This window comes from Rhineura floridana, chromosome 3, assembly GCF_030035675.1.
Source record: "Rhineura floridana isolate rRhiFlo1 chromosome 3, rRhiFlo1.hap2, whole genome shotgun sequence".
Classification (NCBI taxonomy): domain Eukaryota; kingdom Metazoa; phylum Chordata; class Lepidosauria; order Squamata; family Rhineuridae; genus Rhineura; species Rhineura floridana.
In genome coordinates, this window is record NC_084482.1 from 230,776,708 (window position 1) to 230,800,344 (window position 23,637).

Genomic DNA, 23,637 nt, shown 5'->3' on the forward strand with positions numbered 1-23,637 from the left:
TCAGATGGTGGCATTGAGGGGAGGCTTCTGTTCGACCCCAAGGCGTTTCAGTGGTGGTGTCACTCTGGCCTCCATCTGGGCCCCTTGCTTTCCAGCACCCATTACGAAGCGGCTGCAGGGAGGTCCCCAGGGGATCTGACGCTCAGTCCCAGCGGTATGCTGAATTCGCCCAGCTCTGCTTCCCCTTGTCCCTGGGGTCAGGGGAGGCCACGTGGGGAGCCCGGAAAGTCCTTCTTCATACAGCCCAAAGTTAGACTAGGGCGTTTGCTCCCATGTGAGGCAGTGACGGCCAACAACTTGGGTGGCTTTAAACGGGGTCTGGGCAACTTCACAGAGGATAAAGGCTGCCCATGGCTACAAGTCACAACGTTGGCCTGGTCCAGCAGCCGGGCGCTTCTGATGTTCTTTGGCTCCTTCTTACTTTCTCTGTGACAAAGCTCAGCTTTGCAGGTTTCCACATCCTCAGTGGACCTCTAGGGCAAGGACGGTAATGCCTGAGTCTCCACACCTGGCAGCAAAGCAGCTCCTTCTCAGGGCTCTGGACTGCAGTGGCACAGGATGGCGCTTGAAAATCCAGAAGCTGGTTCTGCTGGGTTTCTCTCACCTTCTCTCACCTTATGGCGACCCTATCAATCGGTGACCTCCAAGAGCATCTGTCATGAACCCCCCTGGTCAGATCTGGTAAGGTCAGGTCTGTGGCTTCCTTTATAGAATCAATCCATCTCTCATTTGGCCTTCATCTTTTTCTACTCCCTTCTGTTTTTCCCAGCATTATTGTCTTTTCTAGTGAATCCTGTCTTCTCATGATGTGTCCGAAGTATGATAACCTCCGTTTCATCATTTTAGCTTCTAGTGACATTTCTGGTTTAATTTGATCTAACACCCAATTATTTGTCTTTTTTGCAGTCCATGGTTAAATAAAGTAGTTATTTCTTATTTTCAAAGCTGAAAGTCTCTGTCTGACTAATTTGCGGATTGCTCTGCCCTTCTCTGTCCTGTCCTGGGGGAGGTTCCTGGTTTTTTTAATAGGGTAACATTGGGGATTACTTGAAAGCCGCTTTGGAAGGATTTATATCCTGAACACAAAGATATAAATTAATTGCTATAAATGAGCAAACAAATAACTCTCCTTCCCACCCCAGAAAAGCCTGAGCTACTATTTCTGACTGGGGGGAGGATGCTGCTCCCATTTTTCCTCTTCTCACCCCAGCAGAATACCCCTTTGCTGCTGCCCCACTGATGTTTGGGGGGATCTCTGCTCACCTGGAGGCTGCTCTATGCCCTTGCACCTCTGGAGGGGAGACTGTGATGCGTCCCTCCCTGGTTCTCCCTGTCAGGTTCCTACCTGCGCGTGGCTACTGCCTGTCTCTAGGCACCACCAGGGACTCCACCAGTCCGGACCGCACTCTCTTATGGTTTACCTATCCGCTCTAGCACAGATCTCAACAGATCCCCCTGCTAGGCAACCACCAGTAACGTCCCAATACTAGTATTCCCAGAGACTCTGAATACTGGTATTGTTATTCTCTTCCCCGCTGCCACCATTTGTTACAGTTCCCCTTCAGCCTTGGTCATTACCTTACCCTCCCTTCTGGTCTGTGAAACCCCAGCCAAGGATCAGGCCTTTGGTAAACCAAATTAAGTATTTATTACAGATAACAAAGCTAACAAGATTAACAAGATTTCTTCTTAAGGCACATAAGCATATGGTTTTACTCAATACTAATCCGAACTCCACCTCCCTCCTGGTAAACAACTCTCTAAACCCCACCAAGCAATCCACTCTTTCTCTTCTCCCTCCAGATTCCACAATTCACCACCTCACATTCACCCAGATTTACCTGTCATCCTTTCATTTATACTGTCAGCCATTTTAAACATTCAGCCAATCATCAAGCATTCTATTGCCCATTCACTCCCCCTCCTCTTTCACTACTTACCATGTATACTCTAAACAACCAGCACTTACCATATATACACTAATATATAGGAACATCATATTTCCCCCCCCTTAAACAACGGCAGAGTATTATTCCTGTTCCAGGATTTATACGTCGTGTTAAATAAAAGTCTCTATGGGGGAAATGTCTTTCTTTGTTCCTCTGTCTGGTCACGTCACTGCAGTCCCAGCCACTTGCCTGGAAAGTCCATCGGCCAGTACATTGTCCTTGCCTTTGATGAACTGGAAGTCCACTTGATAGTCCTGTAGGGCCCAGGACCACCTCTGCAGCATAGTGTTATGGTTTTTCATAGTCTGCAACCATAACAAGGCCCGATGATCCGTAGTCACTGTGAATCTTCGTCCCCACACGTAGGGGCGCAACTTGTTCAGTCCCCACACGACCGCTAGGCACTCCTTCTGGACCGACGAATAGTTTTTCTCCCTCGGCGTCAGCTTGCGACTCAGGTACGCCACTGGATGTCTGGTGCCTTCTCTCTCCTGTAGCAAGACGACTCCCAGCGCCAGGTCCGACGCATCTGTAGCCACGATGAATGGTTTCTCATAGTCTGGTGTTATTAATATGGGTCCTTGGCACAAGGCTTGCTTCAGTAGATCAAAAGCCTTCTGACATTGATCCGTCCATACCACACGCTCAGAACACTTCTTCTTTGTTAATTCATACAAGGGGGTTGCTATTTCCCCAAAATTTCTCACAAACTTCCTATAAAATCCAGCTACACCCAGAAATGCCCTTACTTGTTTTTTGGTTAAGGGGATCGGCCACGCTTGTATTGCCTCCACCTTGCTCCATAAGGGGGTGATTTTCCCACTCCCCACCTTATGTCCTAAATAGATTACTTCCTTTAGTCCAAACTGGCATTTCTTAGCTTTTATTGTGAGGCCTGCTTTTCTTAAGGCCTCCAATACTGTTGTCAGGTGTTGGACATGCTCAGGACCGACTTGCTAAAAATGGCCACGTCATCGATATAGGCCACTGCAAAATCTGACATGCCTCGCAATACAGTATTGATTAGCCTCTGAAATGAACTTGGTGAGTTCCTTAGTCCCATGGGTAAGGTCACAAACTCATATAACCCATCTGGTGTACTGAAGGCAGTTTTGGCTCTGGATTGCTCGTCTAGTTCCATTTGCCAAAATCCTTTACAGAGATCTAGTGTAGAGATAATGGTTGCTGCCCCCAATAACTCTAACATTGCGTCTACCCTAGGCATAGGATACGCATCTGGGACAGTAATTTTATTGATTAGCCGATAATCAATGCAAAACCTTGTCATTCCATCTTTTTTCGGAACCAGGACAATACTTGAGGCCCAGGGACTGATGGATTCCCTGATCACTCCTAATTCCAGCATATCTTCCACCTCCTTTTTGATCTCATTCAAAACTTTCCCATTCACACGGTACGGAACAGATCTGATTGGGGCATGATCTCCAGTATCAATGGAATGTATAACTATACTGGTTCGGCCAGGTTTGTTGCTAAAGAGATTCCTATAGGTTTTCAAAACTCTCAGAATCTCCTCTTTTACTTCCTCCTTCACCTCCTCTGACCATTCCACTTGATCTACCCCTCCTTTGTCTTTGCTTTCCTGTACCAAATCTGGAAGTTCAGGCCCACTTCCCTCAGGGAATAAGGTAATTTGCAACACCTTTGCATCCCTGGTATGGTAAGGCTTTAACATATTTACATGAACCACTTTGCTTTTGTTGAATTGGTCTGTGGTGATTACATATGTCACTGTGTCAAGCCTTTCTCTGATGGTATATGGTCCTTCCCAGTTAGCTTGTAATTTGTCATGTTTCCTGAGTATGAACGCCATAACCATATCTCCCACATCATACACACGTTCTCTGGCTGTTCTGTCATACCAGTAACTTTGCTTCTCCTGTGCATGACTCAAATTCTCTTTCACTACTTCCATCATTGATGTTAATTTATTGCGGAATTCCAATACAAAATCTACTACAGAAGTTTTGTACTCTCCCAGAGTTCCTTCCCATGAATTTTTTAGCAGTTCCAAAGGTCCCCTCACTTTTCTAGTGAACATGAGTTCAAAGGGTGAGAAGCCTGTTGACTCCTGAGGGACTTCTCTGTATGCAAATAAGAAGCATCCCAAACGTTCATCCCAGTCTTGTGGGTGATCTTGAACATAGCTTCTTATCATGCCCTTCAAAACTCCATTGAATCTCTCAGTTAGCCCATTAGTGGCGGGATGGTAAGTAGTGGTCTTTAGATGTTTTAGACCACAACATTTCCACATACATTGCATCACTTCTCCCATGAATACACTGCCTTGATCTGTCAGCACTTCATGAGGGAAACCCAGCCTCATAAAGATTTTTAATAAAGCCTCTGCCACTACAGGGGCTTCTACAGATCTCAGTGCTTCTGCGTCTGGGTACCTGGTGGCAAAATCCACCACCACCACTAGATATTTCTTGCCATGTCTTGTGGGTTTGGAAAAAGGGCCCACCAAATCTATTCCCACTCTATAAAAGGGTTGTCCAATTATAGGAAGGGGCTTTAAGGGTGCCTTGGTCTTTACTCCACTCTTTCCCACCTTTTGGCATATTCCACAAGATAGACAATGTTGTTTTACATCCTTGGAGATATTTGGCCAATAATAATGTGCAGCCAATCTCCTCTTGGTCTTTTTTATTCCCAGATGTCCTGCACATGGGACATCGTGGGCTACCTCTAGCAATCTGGTTCTGTATTTGCTAGGTACTATCAATTGCTTCACTGGTTCACATTCATCCTTTCTCTCAGCGGGCATCCACAGTCTATATAAAATCCCATTTTCACACACAACTTGATTCCTCAGTTTGTCAGTGAAAGGAATCTGTTGGGTCAGCGCTGGTTCCTTTATCTGCTTCAGACTTATATCTTTATGCAGCTCTTCCCTGAATTGATCTGCTTCTTCCCCAGAGACCACTTGATACAGTTTGTCTTCTTCAGCAGGCCTGCTAGTGGTTGCTATGGTGACCTGAGGCTGGTTAACAGATTCCACCCTGTTTGTTTCAGCCCCCCTTAATATGGCTTCTTTTTCTCTGCCAATTTGCTGTCTGGTCACTACATATATTTTCCCCTGTGCCCCCATAACATCTCTTCCCAGTATTACTGGTTCTTGTTGCTGGGCATTAATACCAACTTTATATTGGCCCTTTCGGCCTCTCCATTCCATTTTCACTAGGGCCACAGGCAAACTCTCTGGTTGACCCCTCACTCCTTGGATAGTCACTGTTTCCTGAGGTAATATTTCTTCAGATTTTATTAAATCTGGCCTCAGTAACGTCTGAGCGGCACCAGTGTCAAGCAATGCCGAATAAGTTGCCCCTTGTACACTCACTTCCTCTCTCAGACTTGAATCAAGGTCTGTTACTTCTGTCCAGTTTATCTGGCAAAACCGAACCTTTTTCGCTGCTTCTAAAGCCTTGGGCTCTGTTTTCACTGCCCTTGTCTGAGCAGGATTACTAATGGGGTTGGCAACCTCACATTGAAAACGTAGGTGCCCCGGTCTACCACATTTGTAGCATAATTTCTCCTCACTTTTAGGGTACACAGATCCACTCTGGGGTGTCCTGTGCCCTTCAGATTTTAATGGAGGACTCACTCGCTGTGGTACCACATCCCTTCTGCCAGCACTATATGGTCTGGGTTTAAACTCTCTTGATGTTTTCCCCACCCAGCCAGTTCTATTGGAGGCGAAGTGATCCACCATCTCTGCAGCCTCCTGCACAGATGTAGGGGAACGGTCTTTGACCAGGAGCCTTATTTCTGGTGGTAACTGATGGTATAATTGATCCAGTATCATGAGGCTTTTCACCTGTTCCACTGACTGAGCTTTGGCACTACTCATCCACTTTCCAAATATATCCATCAACTTTGCTCCCAGTTCCACAAAAGACCTCCCTGTCTGTATCTGGCAGTTTCTGAAAAGCTTTCTAAAATAATCAGGCCCCAGTCTGAATCTTTTAAACACTGCTTCTTTGAATTCAGCATAGGTGACGGGCCTGTCAGAGGGGAAATATTGGTATACCTCAGCCAATTCCCCTTTAATCAGGTTTGATAAATACTGCATGTATTTATCTTCAGGTAGCCCCCACAACTGAGCTGCTTTTTCAAAGGTGCTGAGGTAAATTTGAGGATCTTGACCAGGCTCATAGACAGCAAAGTCCTTTGGAGTAATTTTTATTTTTGCTCCATCTCTGTCTTTCCTTGTCTCCTCAGAGTGAAATTTCTCTCTATCAAATTTTAACTTTTCTACTTGTAATTTAGCATCCAATGCTCGTTGCTTCTCCCTCTCCTCAAACCCCAATCTCATTCTCTCAATTTCCAACTCCCTCTGTTTTTCCTTCTCTGCACCTTCCATCCTCAATCTCTCAGCTTCCATCTTCAATCTCTCAGCTTCCAACTCCCTCTGCTTGTCTTTTTCCTCAGCCTCCCATCTTAACTTCTCTCTCAAGTACTCTATATAAGCGGGATTGCTTAAATATCCTTCTGGGGTCTCTTCCCTGACAGGTTGTTTTTGCTGGGCAGTAGCAAATCCTATAAGTGCTACCCTCAATTCATCTACCCCTTTACCCTCGTGAGGTAAATTGAATGTTATGCACTTCTTCACCAGCTCCTCTCTTTTCATTTTTATGTATTCAGCCATGGTGTTTGAGTTCACTCACTCTTTGCCACACACTCTTTGCCAGTCACTCTCACAAGAAATCTTGTTTTGTTATTTCTGTTTGCCACACCACTGTTCTGGATTCTCTAGTATTCGTATCTGGATTCTCTGTTGTTCGTATCCCACCGCTACTGCCACTACATGTGATGCGTCCTTCCGTGGCTCTCCCTGTCAGGTTCCTACCTGCGCATGGCTACTGCCTGTCACTAGGCACCACCAGGGACTCCACCAGTCCGGACCGCTCTCTCTTATGGTTTACCTATCCGCTCTAGCACAGATCTCAACAGATCCCCCTGCTAGGCAACCACTAGTCACGTCCCAATACTAGTATTCCCAGAGACTCTGAATACTGGTATTGTTATTCTCTTCACCGCTGCCACCATTTGTTACAGTTCCCCTTCAGCCTTGGTCATTACCTTACCCCCCCTTCTGGTCTGTGAAACCCCAGCCAAGGATCAGGCCTTTGGTAAACCAAATTAAGTATTTATTACAGATAACAAAGCTAACAAGATTAACAAGATTTCTTCTTAAGGCACATAAGCATATGGTTTTACTCAGTACTAATCCGAACTCCACCTCCCTCCTTCTCCACTCTCTCCTGGCAAACAACTCTCTAAACGCCACCAAGCAACCCACTCAGTTCTCTTCTCCCCCCCCGATTCCACTCACACTCTTCCTTTTATACATTCAGCCATTTTAAACACTCAGCCAATCATCTCGCATTCTACTGCCCATTCACTCCCCCTCCTCTTTCACTCCACTTACCATGTATCTTCTAAAACAACAACACTTACCATATATACATTAATATAGGAACATCACATTTCCCCCCCCCTTAAACAACAGCAGAGTATTATTCCTGTTCCAGGATTTATACGTCGCGTTAACAAATAAAAGTCTCTATGGGGAAAATGTCTTTCTTTGTTCCTCTGTCTGGTCACATCACTGCAGTCCCAGCCACTTGCCTGGAAAGTCTATCGGCCAGTACATTGTCCTAGCCTTTTATGAACTGGAAGTCCACTTGATAGTCCTGTAGGGCCCAGGACCACCTCTGCAGCATAGTGTTATGGTTTTTCATAGTCTGCAACCATAACAAGGCCCGATGATCCGTAGTCACTGTGAATCTTCGTCCCCACACGTATGGGCGCAACTTGTTCAGTCCCCACACGACCGCTAGGCACTCCTTCTGGACCGACGAATAGTTTTTCTCCCTCGGCGTCAGCTTGCGACTCAGGTATGCCACTGGATGTCTGGTGCCTTCTCTCTCCTGCAGCAAGACGACTCCCAGCGCCAGGTCCGACGCATCTGTAGCCACGATGAATGGTTTCTCATAGTCTGGTGCTATTAATATGGGTCCTTGGCACAAGGCTTGCTTCAGTAGATCAAAAGCCTTCTGACATTCATCCGTCCATACCACATGCTCAGAACACTTCTTCTTTGTTAATTCATGCAAGGGGGTTGCTATTTCCCCAAAATTTCTCACAAACTTCCTATAAAATCCAGCCACACCCAGAAATGCCCTTACTTGTTTTTTGGTTAAGGGGATCGGCCACGCTTGTATTGCCTCCACCTTGCTCCATAAGGGGGTGATTATCCCACTCCCCACCTTATGTCCTAAATAGATTACTTCCTTTAGTCCAAACTGGCATTTCTTAGCTTTTATTGTGAGGCCTGCTTTTCTTAAGGCCTCCAATACTGTTGTCAGGTGTTGGACATGCTCAGGCACTGACTTGCTAAAAATGGCCACGTCATCGATATAGGCCACTGCAAAATCTGACATGCCTCGCAACACAGTATTGATTAGCCTCTGAAATGAACTTGGTGAGTTCCTTAGTCCCATGGGTAAGGTCACAAACAAGCATATGGTTTTACTCAATACTAATCCGAACTCCACCTCCCTCCTTCTCCACTCTCTCCTGGTAAACAACTCTCTAAACCCCACCAAGCAACCCACTCTTTCTCTTCTCCCCCCAGATTCCACAATTCACCACCTCACATTCACCCAGATTTACCTGTCATCCTTTCATTTATACTGTCAGCCATTTTAAACATTCAGCCAATCATCAAGCATTCTATTGCCCATTCACTCCCCCTCCTCTTTCACTACTTACCACGTATACTCTAAACAACCAGCACTTACCATATATACACTAATATATAGGAACATCACAGAGACCAGCACCGCCGCGATCCCCAGGAGGACCCCCACGTCCACTGTGGAAGAGCTCCCCATCCTATCTCCCCTTCCCTCTCCTCTGCCCCACAGCCGACTGTGGAGTGGGACTTACGCTGCTCAGCCCCGGGAGAACATCTGCCCAAACTCTGCCTCTTCACCCTGGGGATTGGGCAGGAACCAATGGGGCTCCAATCTGAGGTGGAGTCATCGGTTGCCAGGTAGGAGTGTCCCAAGAATGTCTTGCTCAGGCACTTGTGGAGTAAAGGGGCAAAATCGAGATTTCTCTCTGATCTCTCTGCCGTTCCCGGATCTGCGGGGGGGGGTCATGTCTTGTTCTGATGCATTTCTTCTTTTATTTTGTGTTGATAATTATGTTACCACCCTGAACACCTGATGCAATAAAAGATCTGTAAAGAGTAAGAGTATTTGGGGGGGGTTGTTCCACTCCATGCTAAGTGACTTGGGGGGCTGTTGGAGCAAGTAAGGAGCAACTCTCTGGCAGCTGTGGGGTTGCTGCACACCAGAGAAGAGCACCCCCACCCCACAGACACACAAGACTGCGACCCAGGACCCTTTTCCAATTCTCCGACCCCGGGGGACCCTCAACACACATCGTCCCTCCACCTTCCTCTGCTGTGTCTTAGAAAAAGAACATTGTGGGGGTCGTATTGAGACCTGAGGCACCTTCAGGAACAGCCCCCTCCCCAAGAAGGAGTCAGATCCCCCCACTGTGTCACTGGGCTTTACTGCCCCCCTCCTCCTCCAGTTGCCAGAGGAGAATCACAGTCAGCTGGGGGGGCCCTGCGCCCTCCAAAAGAGGCATCTTGTTTGAAGTTGGGAACCGAAGGAGGAGCTCCCCCCCCCGGAAAAATAACAGCAAGTGAACCGCCTCCCAGCTCCTGCTGCCCAATGCACGGAGCTGGTGACTGGGGAGACCCCCCAGAGTGGAATCCCCTTCCCTGATGGAGCTGCCCTTGGATAAGAGGCCAGACCCAATGGGCACCCTTTCCCCTGCAGCCCACCCCCTCATATATCTCTCCCCATTAAATCCCCCCATCCTCCAGATTTCTCTCCATCTCCTGGTGAGGCTCCCGCCCAGGGAGTTTCACCCAACAACAGGCTGGTCATCGCCAGGGTGCTTCCTCATTTGCTGAGGTTCCAAGGGGGCTCCTCCGCTCCACCAAGGCCACTCCCGGGCACCACTGCCCTGCAGCTACTTTGGAGGCAGGCAGGCAGGCAGAGGATGCAGCCAAAATCCCTTCCAATGTGCTGAACCAGTGCCTGGCTGCAACAATGGACTTGATGAGGGCTAATAAACTGAGGCTCAATCCAGACAAGACTGAGATGCTGCTAGTGGGTGGTTCTTCTCTCCGATGACATGTCTATATCAATGGCTGCTCGCAGGGTCATAATAATAACCAAACCCCACAAAGTGGAGATTTCAGGATGAGGCCCTCCTGGTTGTGCCACAGTCTGCGGCAGTTCATCTGGTGACAAACACGGCAGGGCCTTTTCTGTGGTGGTGCCTACCATGACAATACACATGCACAGAAATAAGGCAGGGGCCAACTCTGCTGAGTTTTCAGTACCTCTCATGGCACTAGAACTCATGGACATGGAAAGATGCTGGATGTTGGGAGATTCAGGAGAGAGAAAAGAAAGTTCTTCACACAGCGTATAGTTAAATTGACTTTTAGGGAAGAAAACTGTTTCAAGACAACAGAGGGTGGTTGTAAAAAACTTTATTGGTACAACTCAGAAGAAACCATGTCAAGGCTGTGAATTTGCCGCTAGATTGAGGTGGGTCAGGGGTAGCCCACAGTCGGAGGGCTGTTAGTTGTCGTAAAATAGCTGGATATTTATAGAGCAATTCACAAATAACAACAGACAGTCAGCAGAGAAGGGGGGACGAGGTCTGTCCCCGGAAACTCGGCTCATCCACAGTGTCTGGGGAGATGGCTGTGGATTCCTGCCCCCCACCCAGCCCCACAATAATGCAAAAAGTGGGAGCTGCAGACTTGTAGCATTTGGCCAGGAATAGGTGGCCAAAAAAAGAAAGAAAAAGATTTTGAATCTGATGAAGAGGGAGGTCTTCCAAAGCAGCTACTTTACTCCCAACTTAAGGATGGAAAACGGAATATCGGTGCACAGCAAAAGAGGTTTAATGATGTTCTTAAGGCGAATCTAATTAACAAATTGCCTGCCGTGAGCAGATAGAGTCAGCAGAGAAGGGGGGACGAGGTCTGTCCCTGGAAACTGGGCTCATCCTCAGTGTCTGGGGAGACATCTGTGGGTTCCTGCCCCCCACCCCACAATAATGCAGAAAGTGGGAGCTCCAGACTTGCAGCATTTGGCCAAAAAATAGGAATAGGTGGCCAAAAAAAGAAAGAAAATATTTTGAGACTGATAGAGAGGGAGGTGGTAAGACCCACCCCTTCCGAGCCACCACCCCCAGCAGCCAACCTGGGACCGAAACAGATGTGGAAGGAGAGTGTCCAAGAGGTTTATAAAGGCAAAGGGGCTTTAGTATATTTGGCTAGTTATGGGAAAAACAGCAGGGAGTAGAAAAAGTGGAAAGCCAAACAAGAGATGGATTGATTCCATAAAGGAAGCCACAGACCTGAACTTACAAGTTCTGAACAGGGTGGTTTATGACAGATGCTCTTGGAGGTCACCGATTCATAGTCGACTTGGAGGCACATAACAACAACAAGAAGTAGCCAAAAAGGGAAAGAAATTTTTTGATAAAGAGGGAGGTGGTGAGACCCACCCCTTCCAAGCTGCCACCCCCAGCAGCCAACCTGGGATTGAAACAGATTTGGAAGGAAAGTGTCCAAGAGGTTTATAAAGGCAAAGTGCCTTTAGTATATCTGGCTAGTTATCATTTGGATTACGAGGAAGAACATGGGGCTAAGGCTGTGGGCCCATGAGTCACTTTAAAACAGCCAGAATGATGTTTCTGCCTGCATATTGAAGAGACTCTGCCCTCGGCTGGACACAGCTTCCTTCCCCACTGCTTCCTTCAGAACTTTCAGGACATCCCACAGCAAAGCAGCCAATCACCGTCTCTGCCTGAGCCTGCAGCAAAGCTTTTCCATTGGCCGCACCTGGAACAGAAAGGGGTTGGTCTACCAATCAGTTGTGAAATCTCCCTGAAGCTGAATTTAAAAAGAAATTAAGCATCATATGCCCCCATTCTGAGAAAAGAGAGGTAGACACACTGGAACTGGCACAACAGTAATTGTGTCTCTACCCAAATTTGCAACAAAGAGAAGTAGAATGTTTATTTTGTCCAGAAGGAAGGGGCTTCCAGGATGTTGCTTGTTGAGAGTAAGTAAAGGTTCATGAAGAGCCCTTCTGGATTACCGAGACATCCTCTGGAGGTGGGAGCTGAGTCTGATTTTGTTCATTTGGGGCTGGTGTTCACTTTGGGTGATGGTGTGAGTATTTGGGTATGTGACACATCTTTGCTGTTACGTCCAATGCAGTTGTGGTTGCTGTTATGGCCAATTTATTTATTTATTTATTGCATTTATATACCTCCCCATAGCCAATGCTCCCTGGGTGGTTTACCACAATTAAAAACATTAAAATGGCAGATGGTTGGGAAGGTAGAGGCACAGCCTCCGTATCAGATGGAGTTGATACAGCGCCGCCCGGCTCACAGCTGAGACCTGAGCTTCCATGGACAGCTGGGAGTCAAGAATGACCCCCAGGCTGCGGACCTGGTCTTTCAGGGGCAATCGTACCCCATTGAGCACCAGGTCCACATCCCCCAGCCTTCCCTTGTCTCCCACAAACAGTACCTCAGTTTTGTCAGGGTTCAGCTTCAGCTTATTCCTTCCCATCCAGCCACTCACCGACTCCAGGCACTTGGACAGGGTTTCTACAGCCAACCTCGGTGAAGATTTGAATGACAGATAGAGCTGTGTTTCATCCGCATACTGGTGACACTGCAGCCCAAATCTCCTGATGATAGCCCCCAGCAGCTTTATATAGATGTTGAACAGCATCGGGGAGAGGATGGAGCCCTGTGGCACCCCACAAGTGAGAGGCCAAGGGTCTGAAACCTCATCCACCAATTCCACTGTCTGGTACCTACCAAAGAGGAAGGAACGGAACTACTGCAATACAGTGTCCCCTATGCCTAACCTGTCCAGGTGGTCCAGAAGGATAACGTGGTCAACAGTATTGAAAGCCGTTGAGAGATCCAGGAGGACAAGGAAGGTGCATTCGCCCCTATCCAGCGCTGTCCTCATATCATCTACCAAGGCGACCAAGGCCATTTCAGTCCCATGTCCAGGGCTGAAGCCTGATTGAAATGGATCCAGATAATCCACTTCCTCCAAATGCACTTGCAACTGCTTCGCCACCACCCGCTCAACCGCCTTGCCCAGGAATGGCAGATTTGAGACTGGGTGAAAGTTGTTCAGATCTTGGGGATCCAAGGAGGGCTTCTTTAGAATTGGTTTTATTACTGCCTCCTTGAGGGCTGATGGCATAACTCCCTCTTCCAGGGACATATTTACCACTGCCTCGATCCCCTTGCCCAGTGTATCCTTGCAGCTCATAATGAGCCATGATGTTCAAGGGTCGAGTAAGCAAGTGGTTGGCTTTAAGGTTGAAAGCACCTTGTCCACTTCATCAGAAGGAAGAAGCTGGAACTGATCCCACACCACCAGAGCACCACTGGCCACCTCCGGCTCGCTCACTGTGTCCACAACACATGGAATAACACTCTGAATATGATCAATTTTATCTGTAAAGTGCTTTGCAAACTCATCACAGGAGATCTTAACATGTTCCGTTGGTTCCGGGGCAACTCCGGACCACTTGGAAGAGCCTCCTGGGACAGCACTCTGTGGACGCAATACAGGCAGCATAAAAATCCTTTCTTGCTGCCTTTATCGCCACATGGTAGGCTGTTGCAGCTGCTCTAACCCATGTCTGATCGTCATCAGAGCAAGATTTCCACCACCGGCGCTCTAGCCGTCTCACCTGCTGCCTCAGAGTTTGCAACCGTGGAGTATAACATGGTGCCGTCTGAGCTCTATTCAGGGGGAGAGGGCGTTTCAGAACCACCCGGTCTAATGCTCCGGTGATTGTAGCATTCCACCCCTCCACCAGAGTCCCAAACGAGTGGCCATGCACATGCCCCAGAGAATCCCCAAGAGCATTCAGGAACCCATCTGGATCCATCAGAAGTCTGGGGAGGACCATCCTAATGGGTCCTCCACCCCCATGGAGGGTTTGTGACACCAAGAAGTCCACCCTCACCAAGTAGTGATCTGACCATGACAAGGGGGTGATGGATGTACCCCCAATTTCCAGATCACTCCCCGCCTCTCCCGAGACAAACACAAGGTCGAGTGCATGACCAGCTACATGGGTGGGCCCTGTTGGAATAAGGTGCAGCTCCCAGGAAGCCATGGTTTCCATGAAGTCCTGAGGCGCCCCTGTGAGGATGACCTCCGAATGTACATTGAAGTCTCCCAATACCAACAAGTTTGGGGACTGTGCATGCACATCCGAGACCACCTCCAGCACCTCAGCCAGGGAGTCTGTTGTGCGGTGGGGTGGACGGTATAACAGCAGAATCCCTAGACTGCCCTTTGGGCCCAACCTCCAGCACATGCGGTCAACAACCTTGGTCTCACAGAGAGGAGCAGATAAAGAGTGGTGAGCATCCAATTCAATATGTAGAAAAAAGGGGGTCAAAGACCAGAACGCTGAAGTATTTTATAGAAAACTGGTTTTATTGCGAGATTTTTTTCAAAGAAGCCCAAACTGGTTTTATTGCAGAATATTTTTCAAAGAAGCCCAACGCGTTTCAGCCTGTAATCAGGTTTCCGTAATACATGCCAGGTCTGCGCCCTCATCCAATATCGTATCATGGATGAGGGTTGTTTTTTGGGCAACAGACCTGGCATTACACAGCAGCAGTCGAAGGCCAGAGTATGGAGTCAAGCATCCCCCAGCTATCTTTCGGCTCTGGACAGGCCCGGAAAAGGGGACAGATATTACGCATCTCTCCTTAGTTCCTCTTACCTGACGTGGCCTGCCCTTAGCACTCCTCCAGCATCTGCCTATATTGGCCTCCCCCTCCCCCATCACTCCCCTCTGATTGACACATGCCCCTGACACTGGCTTCCACAACTCAGGCAGGCCACCCACCCTTAAAACCACCAGAAAACTACCCAAAAAACCCACCCCCCACCAATTGGTCCTGCAAGATGTGACACCTTCCAAGCAGAAGTCCAACAGGGAGGGTGGCGGTGGTAGCCGAGCGGCGGCAGGAGCAGCAAGCAAGCAGGCAGGCTGGCAGACGGCAGCAGCAACGGCTCTCCTTCCCAGGACGGCGATGGTCTCCTTCCTCCTGCAGGCCCTGGGCCCTTGCACTCCACTTAGTTTGCTGGGCCCCACAACCCTTGTTGCGCTGTGTGCTTAATTTGCTTAAAGCAGCACAACGGCAGCAGAGAGTAACAGCAGATGTTGAAATGCGAGTGTGCCAGCTTTTAGCCTGCATCAGGATCACTGAGACTTGAGACTTAGTAAAATAAGAAACAAAATAAAAGCTACTTTATTTATAGAAATACATAGTAGATAGAAAGGCATCCCTAGTTCTAACTAACTAGCTAAGGTGGAAGAGAGCAGAGACAAAGGTGTCTCCTTTTTCTCGGACAGTCGGAGAAGAAAGTGGGCTGGGTTAGGCTTTATTATGATTGGTTGAGATTTTACTGTTTTAATGTTTCTGTATGCTTTTATTCTGTACGTCACCAAGTGACTGGACAACCAGCCAGATGGGCGACTAATAAATTAAATAAATAAGTGGGAAGGCAGAAGGAGGAGGGGCAGGTAAGCTTCATTAAAGACGTAACATCCTAGTCGCCGGAAGGAAGTCAGTCAGAGCAACACAGGTAAAGGTAAACAAGCCTCTCCATCTGGAGGACCCAAACTCTACCTCCCTTCTGGAACACAGACAAAAGAACAAAACAGGAGTTGCTCTTGCCCCATTTCCAACAGCGACCAAGGCTGTATCTCGGTGTTCAGGATATAAACCATTCCAAAGTGGCTTTTAAGTAACTGCCAATGGTGCCCTATTAAAAAGCCCCCAGGACCCTCCCCCAGGGCAGGACAGCCGAGGGCAGAGCGATCCTCCCCTTTGCAGCCAAAATATCTGTTGCAGAGTAGCAAAATTAGGTATTTGAGTGTCTGAGTGAGCTTTGTGCATTTGAATCTTTGCTAAAGATTGCACTTTCCCTACAAATTAGTCAGACAGAGACTTTAAGCTTTAAAAATAAGAAATAACTACTTTATTTAACCATGGACTCCGAAAAACAAAAGTAATTGGGTGTTAGAACAAATTAAACCAGAACTATCACTAGAAGCGAAAATGATGAAATTGAGGTTATCATACTTTGGGCACATCATGAGAAGACCTGATTCACTAGAAAAGACCATAATGCTGGGAAAAACAGAAGGGAGTAGAAAAAGACGAAGGCCAAATAAGAGATGGATTGATTCCATAAAGGAAGCCACAAACCTGAACTTACAAGATCTGTTCACGACTGATGCTCTCGGAGGTCGCTGATACATAGGGTCACTTGAAGGTACATAACAACAAACTTTCCAAAGCATTGATAAATCTCTTCCCTTGTACAGATCCTTTGATGCGCCTGAAGGTAGCCATTCTGATGAAAGGTCTTTCAATGCTACAAGCACTGAGACTTGTGTTGGAGATGACTTCGTCCTACAGAAAGTGGAGGGAGCAACCAGAGGATCAGCTATCCTGGATTTGATTCTAACCAATAGAGATGATTTGGTGGATGAAGTAGCAGTTACGGGAACTCTGGAGGAAAGTGACCACACCATACTTGAATTCTTGATTTTAACAGAAGCAAAAGCTGAGAGTATCCATATGTGCACCCTGGACTTCAGGAAATCTGATTTTAATAAACTCAGAACAATTGTCACTACCGTGCCATGGCAAGCCACCCTAATGAGAAAAGGAGTCCAAGATGGGTGGGAGTTTCTAAAACGGAAATTCTAAAAGCACAATGGCAAGGAATTCCAACAAGGAAAAATGGGGGAAACAGCAGAAGAAGCCAATGTGGCTTCACCAAAAGCTTAGAGATTACCTGGAAACAAAAGAGGACACAGACAGGAAGTGGAAAGAAGGCCAGAAGAGTACAAAGGAAGAGTACAGGCAGGTTTCACGGAATTGCAGGGATGGTGTCAGCATAGTAAAAGACAGAGAAAAGAAAAGGTGGCACAGCTACTCAATGAGGATGGCAAAATGATAACAGATGACAAAGAAAAGGCAGAAGAGCTCAATCTTCTCCCAAAAAAGGGTCGATGACTCTCCCGGGAAACATGCAGTAGAAGGGGCAGGATTGGAGCTTGAGGTTGATAGACAAATGGTCAAGGAATACCTAATCACTTTGAACGAGTTCAAATCTCCAGGGCCCGATAAACTGCATCCTAGAGTATTGAAGGAACTGGCTGAAGAACTCTCAGTACCGCTGTCTATTATCTTTGTGAGATCGTGGAGGACCGGTGAACTGCCAGATGACTGAGGGGAGAGCTAATGTTGTCCCTATCTTCAAAAATGGCAAGGAGGAGGAACCGGGGAACTACAGACCAGTCAGCCTAACATGCGAAGTAAGGTGGCTACTCAAACTGAACCTTTTTCCACAGTTGAAGCATTTATAAGGTTTGTCTCTTATATGACTTTTGAGATGCGAACTAAGTTGGCTACTGTCACTGAAGCTCTTTCCACACTGCAAGCATTTGTAACGTTTGTCCCGTGTGAGTTTTGTGGTGCAAAGTAAGGGTGCTACTCTGACTAAAGCTCTTTCCACACTCAAAACATTTATAAGGTTTGTCCCCTGTATGAGTTCTGTGATGCAAAGTAAGGTGGACACTCCGACTGAAGCTCTTTTCACACTGCAAGCATTTATAAGGTTTGTCCTCTGTGTGACCTCTTTGATGCAAAGTAAGGTGGCCACCCTGACTGAAGCCCTTTCCACACTCCAAGCATTTATAAGGTTTGTCCTCTGTGTGAATTCTGTGATGCAAATAAAGTTTGCTACTACACCTGAAGCCCTTTCCACACTCCAAGCATTTATAAGGTTTGTCTCTTGTGTGAGTTCTTTGATGCAAAGTAAAGGCACTACTCCGGCTGAAGCTCTTTCCACACTCCAAGCATTGATAAGGTTTGTCCCCTGTGTGAGTTCTTTGATGCAAAGTAAAGGCACTACTCCGGCTGAAGCTCTTTCCACACTCCAATCAATCAATCAATCAATCAATCTTTATTATTACAGTCATAGACCCAATACATTCAAATAAAATACAATAACTATCCTGGTATAACAATAATACTATAATATTACAAAAAGGCAGCAGATCCGTCAGGAGGGGAGAGTTCCCCCCGTATAGATTGGGCAGCAAAGATAAATATCGCAACAGATAAAGTAAAATCTCTATTTGAGGCTGAAAAAAGGTGAAGAAGTAGAAGGTCGAGCGGCTTATAAGGAAACTTTTTTGTGATACGAGTTAAGAATTTAAGACGTTCAGTAATGTATAATGGACACTCAAAAAGAACATGAGAAAGGGTTTCAATGACTGGTGCATTGCAGGGGCACAATCTATTTTCATACGGTAGGCCCCGATATCTCCCTTCTAATAGTGCAGAAGTCAAGCAGTTAAATCTAGCCTTAGTAAAGGCTAGACGATATTTAGGGACAGTAAGAAAATCTAAGTAAGGAGCACGGATCAGCGGCTCAAAGGACAAACCAAAGTATTGAAGTAGCTGCCGTAATTGAGTGTTGGAGATCTATATCTCTAAGCCGGGCCAGAATAGAATATTTGGCTGCCTCTGGATCTTGAGATGATAGATACTCCAAGGAAAAACCAATCTTTGCGAGTTGAGTAGAAAACATTTTTGCCCATAGGGAGGAAAAGGGATCCTCCCACAAAAGGGGAGGGTAGCCTGCAGAATACTCAAATGACAATTTGGTCCAGTAATTTAGGGCTATAGTCCACGCTTGGGCCTCAAGCGAGATTGGGCCTCACATCTGAGATCCATAATGGGACTCCATATAAAAGTTGGGGAATTATTTTAGACCTAAAAACCTGTAGAGCTGCCGGGATATATTGTCCTCCTTTAATGAAAAAGTATCGTAAAATGCCCTTTGCTGAGTTCCAAGCAGTTGTAATAGCAGCACGAATATGGGGAGCCCAAGACAGTGATGAATGAAACAAGATGCCTAAGTACTTAAATTGCATAACCTGAGTAATTTGGTGGGTATTAATCATCCATTCAGAAACTGAGGGGCGCTTAGAAAAAACTAAAATTTTAGTTTTGGAAAAGTTTATAATCAGGTCGTTGTCTTGGCAGAATAACATAAAGGCTCGGAATAGACGTTTTAAACCTACTTTAGTTAAGGATAGTAGGGCGGCATCATCTGCATATAACAATAGGGGGCAATGATGACTCACTAGTTTGGGGGAATGAAAGTCTGGCGAATGGCACCTAGTTGATAAATCATTCATGAAAAGGTTAAATAGGAGAGGGGCTAAGATACAGCCTTGTCTAACTCCTTTTGTTGTGGGAATGGAGTTTGTTAGACCCCCCTTACGGCCACATCTGACACGGAAAGAGGTGTGCTGGTGCAGTCGGATAATTAGAAAGAGTAGTCTTTTGTCAGTTGTGGTATTTACAAGTTTTTCCCATAATTTCTCTCTAGGAATAGAATCGAATGCAGATTTTAAATCAACAAAAGCAACATAAAGGCCATTACTCCAACGATCCCTATATTTTTCAGCTAAATGATTTAAGATTATACAATGATCAATCACAGATCTACCTTTCCTAAAACCCGCCTGCTCCCAACCCAGGATATTTTCCTCTTCTAGCCATTTAGAAAGTCTCCCTTTCAAGTAGCTGGCGTAAAGTTTGCCAATTACAGAGAGAAGACTGATTGGTCTATAGTTTGCAGGATCCTCTCTGATCCCTTTCTTAAATATGGGAATAACTATGGCTTCAGCAGAGTGCTGTCCCAGGAGGTTGTTCCAGGTGGTCCAAAGCCTGGTCGGTCCAGTTGCTCAGGAACCCTTGGAACAGTCTACGGCCTCCTGTGACAAATTGGCAAAGCACTTTGCTGATAAAATCGAACATTTACGGAGCTCAATTCCGTACGCTGTGGACATAGTAAATGAAACAGAGTTGGCCAGTTGCAAACCGGTCAAATGGGATCGATTTCGGCCTCTTCCTTCTGAGGATGTGGACAAGGTGCTCTCATCTGTAAGACCTACCACTTGTCTACTTGACCCTTGCCAGTCGTGGCTCCTCATGAGAGATTGGGTGAGGGGATCAAGGCAATGGTTAACGCATCCTTGCAAGAGGGTGTTATGCCACTAGCCCTCAAGGAGGCTATTATAAAACCCATCTTAAAGAAGTCCTCCTTGGATCCCCAGATTTTAAACAACTTTTGCCCAATCTCGAATTTACCATTCCTGGGCAAGGTCATTGAGCGAGTGGTGCCAAATCAGTTGCAGACACACTTGGATGAAACAGATTATCTAGATCCATACCAGTCGGGTTTCAGGACTGGACATGGAACTGAAACAGCCTTGGTCGCTCTGGTAGATGATATGAGGAGGGCATTGGATAGGGGAGAATTCACCTTTCTTGTCCTCCTGGATCTCTCAGGGGCTTTTGATACCATCGACCACGGTATCCTGTTGGATTGCCTAGAGAGTTTGGGATTGGGAGGCACGGGTTTACGGTGGTTCCATTCCTTTCTCTCAGACAGGCACCAATGTGTGGCATTTGGAGATGAGGTTTCAGACCCTTGGCCTCTCAACTGTGGTGTGCCACAGGGTTCTATCCTCTCTTCCATGCTATTTAACATCTGTGTAAAGCCGCTGGGAGCGATCATCAGGAGATTTGGGCTGCAGTGTCACCAATATGCGGATGACACTCAGCTCTATCTCTCATTTAAATCTTCACCGGAGAGGGCTGTGGAGACCATGTCCAAGTGCCTGGAATCCGTGAGTGGATGGATGGGCAGGAACAGGTTGAAGTTGAACCCTGATAAGACCGAGGTACTACTTGTGGGAGACAAGGGAAGGTTGGGAGATGTTGACCTGGTGTTTGGTGGGGTGAGGTTGCCCCTACAGGACCAGATCCGCAGCCTCGGGGTTGTTCTTGATTCCAAGCTGTCCATGGAGGCTCAGATTTCAGCCGTGAGCCGGGCAGCTTGGTATCAACTACACCTTATACGTAGGCTGCAACCCTACCTCCCTATTCAACAGCTCCCACTCATGATACATGCCCTGGTCACCTCTTGACTGGACTACTGTAATGCGCTCTACGTGGGGTTACCCTTGAAAACGACCCGGAAATTGCAACTAATACAGAATGCAGCGGCGCGCTTACTTACCAACAGCCACCGCCGTGATCACATTACGCCGGTGTTATTTGATCTACACTGGCTGCCGGTTGTTTTCCGGGCCCGATTCAAGGTGTTGGTATTAGCCTTTAAAACCCTGTACGGTTTCGGCCCAGTTTACCTGAAAGAGCGCCTCCACCGCCACCAATTATGCCGCCCGACCAGATCAGCCACGCAAGGCCTTCTCTCAATCCCACCAACCAAAACAGCTAGGTTGGTGGGCACTAGGGAGAGGGCTTTTTCTGTGGTGGCCCCCACTCTCTGGAACTCCCTCCCGTTTGATCTTCGACATGCCCCTTCCCTGGATGTATTCCGCAAGGCCCTGAAGACGTGGCTATTCCAACAGGCCTTTGAGGTCCCTGGGATGGGTTAATCTCCATGAATTGTCATCTATCATATGCTGCTAATATAATTGTTATAAATGTATTGATGACTGTCCAGTATTTTCTTTTACCTATCAAAACACAGCAAAAGGAAGGGGCTTTACTGCCAGGTTATCAGCTTCCGCTCAAGTATCTCATCAATTAAAATTCCGTTTAAAATATAAAAATTTAAAAAAACATAAAGTTGAGTAAAAGGTTAAAAGAAACAGGAGCAAAAGCAGACAGGTCTTACCGGAAGCAGTCCCTTGCCGGATAAGGTTTGTCCCCTGTGTGAATTCTTTCATGTTTACTAAGGGTGCTATAGTGACTGAAGCTCTTCCCGCACTCCAAGCATTTATACGGTTTGTCCCCTGTGTGAGTTCTTTGATGCGAAGTAAGGTGGCCACTCTGACTGAAGCTCTTTCCACACTCCAAGCATTGATAAGGTTTGTCCCCTGTGTGAATTCTTAGATGTTTACTAAGGGTGCTATAGAGACTGAAGGTTTTTCCACACTCCAAGCATGTATAAGGTTTGTCTTCTGTGTGACTTCTTCGATGCACAGTAAGGCTGCAACTCTGACTGAAGCTCTTTCCACACTCGAAGCATTGATAAGGTTTGTCCCCTGTGTGAGTTCTTTGATGCACCTTAAGGGAGCATCTCTCACTGAAGCTCTTTCCACACTCCAAGCATTGATAAGGTTTGTCCCCTGTGTGAGTTCTTTTATGTTTACTAAAGGCACTACTGTTACTGAAGCTCTTTCCACACTCCAAGCATTGATAAGGTTTGTCCCCTGTGTGAGTTCTTTGATGCACCTTAAGGGAGCATCTCTCACTGAAGCTCTTTCCACACTCCAAGCATTGATAAGGTTTGTCCCCTGTGTGAATTCTTTTATGTTTACTAAAGGCACTACTGTCACTGAAGCTCTTTCCACACTCCAAGCATTGATAAGGTTTGTCCCCTGTGTGAGTTCTTTGATGCACCTTAAGGGAGCATCTCTCACTGAAGCTCTTTCCACACTCCAAGCATTTATAAGGTTTGTCTCCTGTGTGAGTTCTTTGATGCAAAGTAAGGTGGCCACTTTGACTGAAGCTCTTTCCACACTCGAAGCATGTATAAGGTTTGTCCCCTGTGTGAGTTCTTTGATGCAAAATAAGGTGGCCACTCTGACTGAAGCTCTTTCCACACTCCAAGCATGTATAAGGTTTGTCTCCTGTGTGACTTCTTTGATGCAAAGTAAGGGTGCTACTCCGACTGAAGCTCTTTCCACACTCGAAGCATTTATAAGGTTTGTCCCCTGTGTGAGTTCTTTGATGCACCTTAAGGGAGCATCTCTCACTGAAGCTCTTTCCACACTCCAAGCATTGATAAGGTTTGTCTCCTCTGTGACTTCTTTGATGCAAAGTAAGGGTGTCACTGCGACTGAAGCTCTTGCCACATTCCAAGCATGTATGAGGTTTGTCCCCTGTGTGAGTTCTTTGATGCAAAGTAAGGGTGCTACTCTGACTGAAGCTCTTTCCACACTCAAAGCATTTATAAGGTTTGTCCCCTGTGTGAGTTCTTTGATGCGAAGTAAGGGAGCTACTGTGACTGAAGCTCTTGCCACACTCGAAGCATTTATAAGGTTTGTCCCCTGTATGAGTTCTGTGATGCAAGGTAAGGTGGCTACTTTGACTGAAGCTCTTTCCACACTCAAAGCATTGATAAGGTTTGTCTCCTGTGTGACTTCTTTGATGCGAAGTAAGGTGGCTACTGTCACTGAAGCTCTTTCCACACTCGAAGCATTGATAAGGTTTGTCTCCTGTGTGAGTTCTGTGATGCAAAGTAAGGTGGCCACTCTGACTGAAGCTCTTTCCACACTCCAAGCATTTATGAGGTTTGTCCCCTGTGTGAGTTCTTTGATGCACCGTAAGGGTGCTACTCCACCTGAAGCTCTTTCCACACTCCAAGCATTGATAAGGTTTGTCCCCTGTGTGCGTCTGTCTCTCCTCTTGTCTCTTTTCTCCA

The 23,637-nt window shown here is 46.8% G+C and overlaps 1 protein-coding gene across 1 annotated transcript; it reads right to left on the reverse strand.

Annotated features, from left to right (window-relative positions):
* On the reverse strand, positions 1–23,501 carry LOC133379115 (zinc finger protein 883-like; the record flags this gene model as incomplete). The annotated part of the gene is made up of 2 exons (XM_061613722.1): positions 1–191; positions 22,112–23,501. Coding segments are annotated over 2 exons (1,581 nt in total), but the record flags the coding sequence as incomplete, so codon positions are not given.
* Positions 23,502–23,637: the final 136 nt, after the last annotated feature.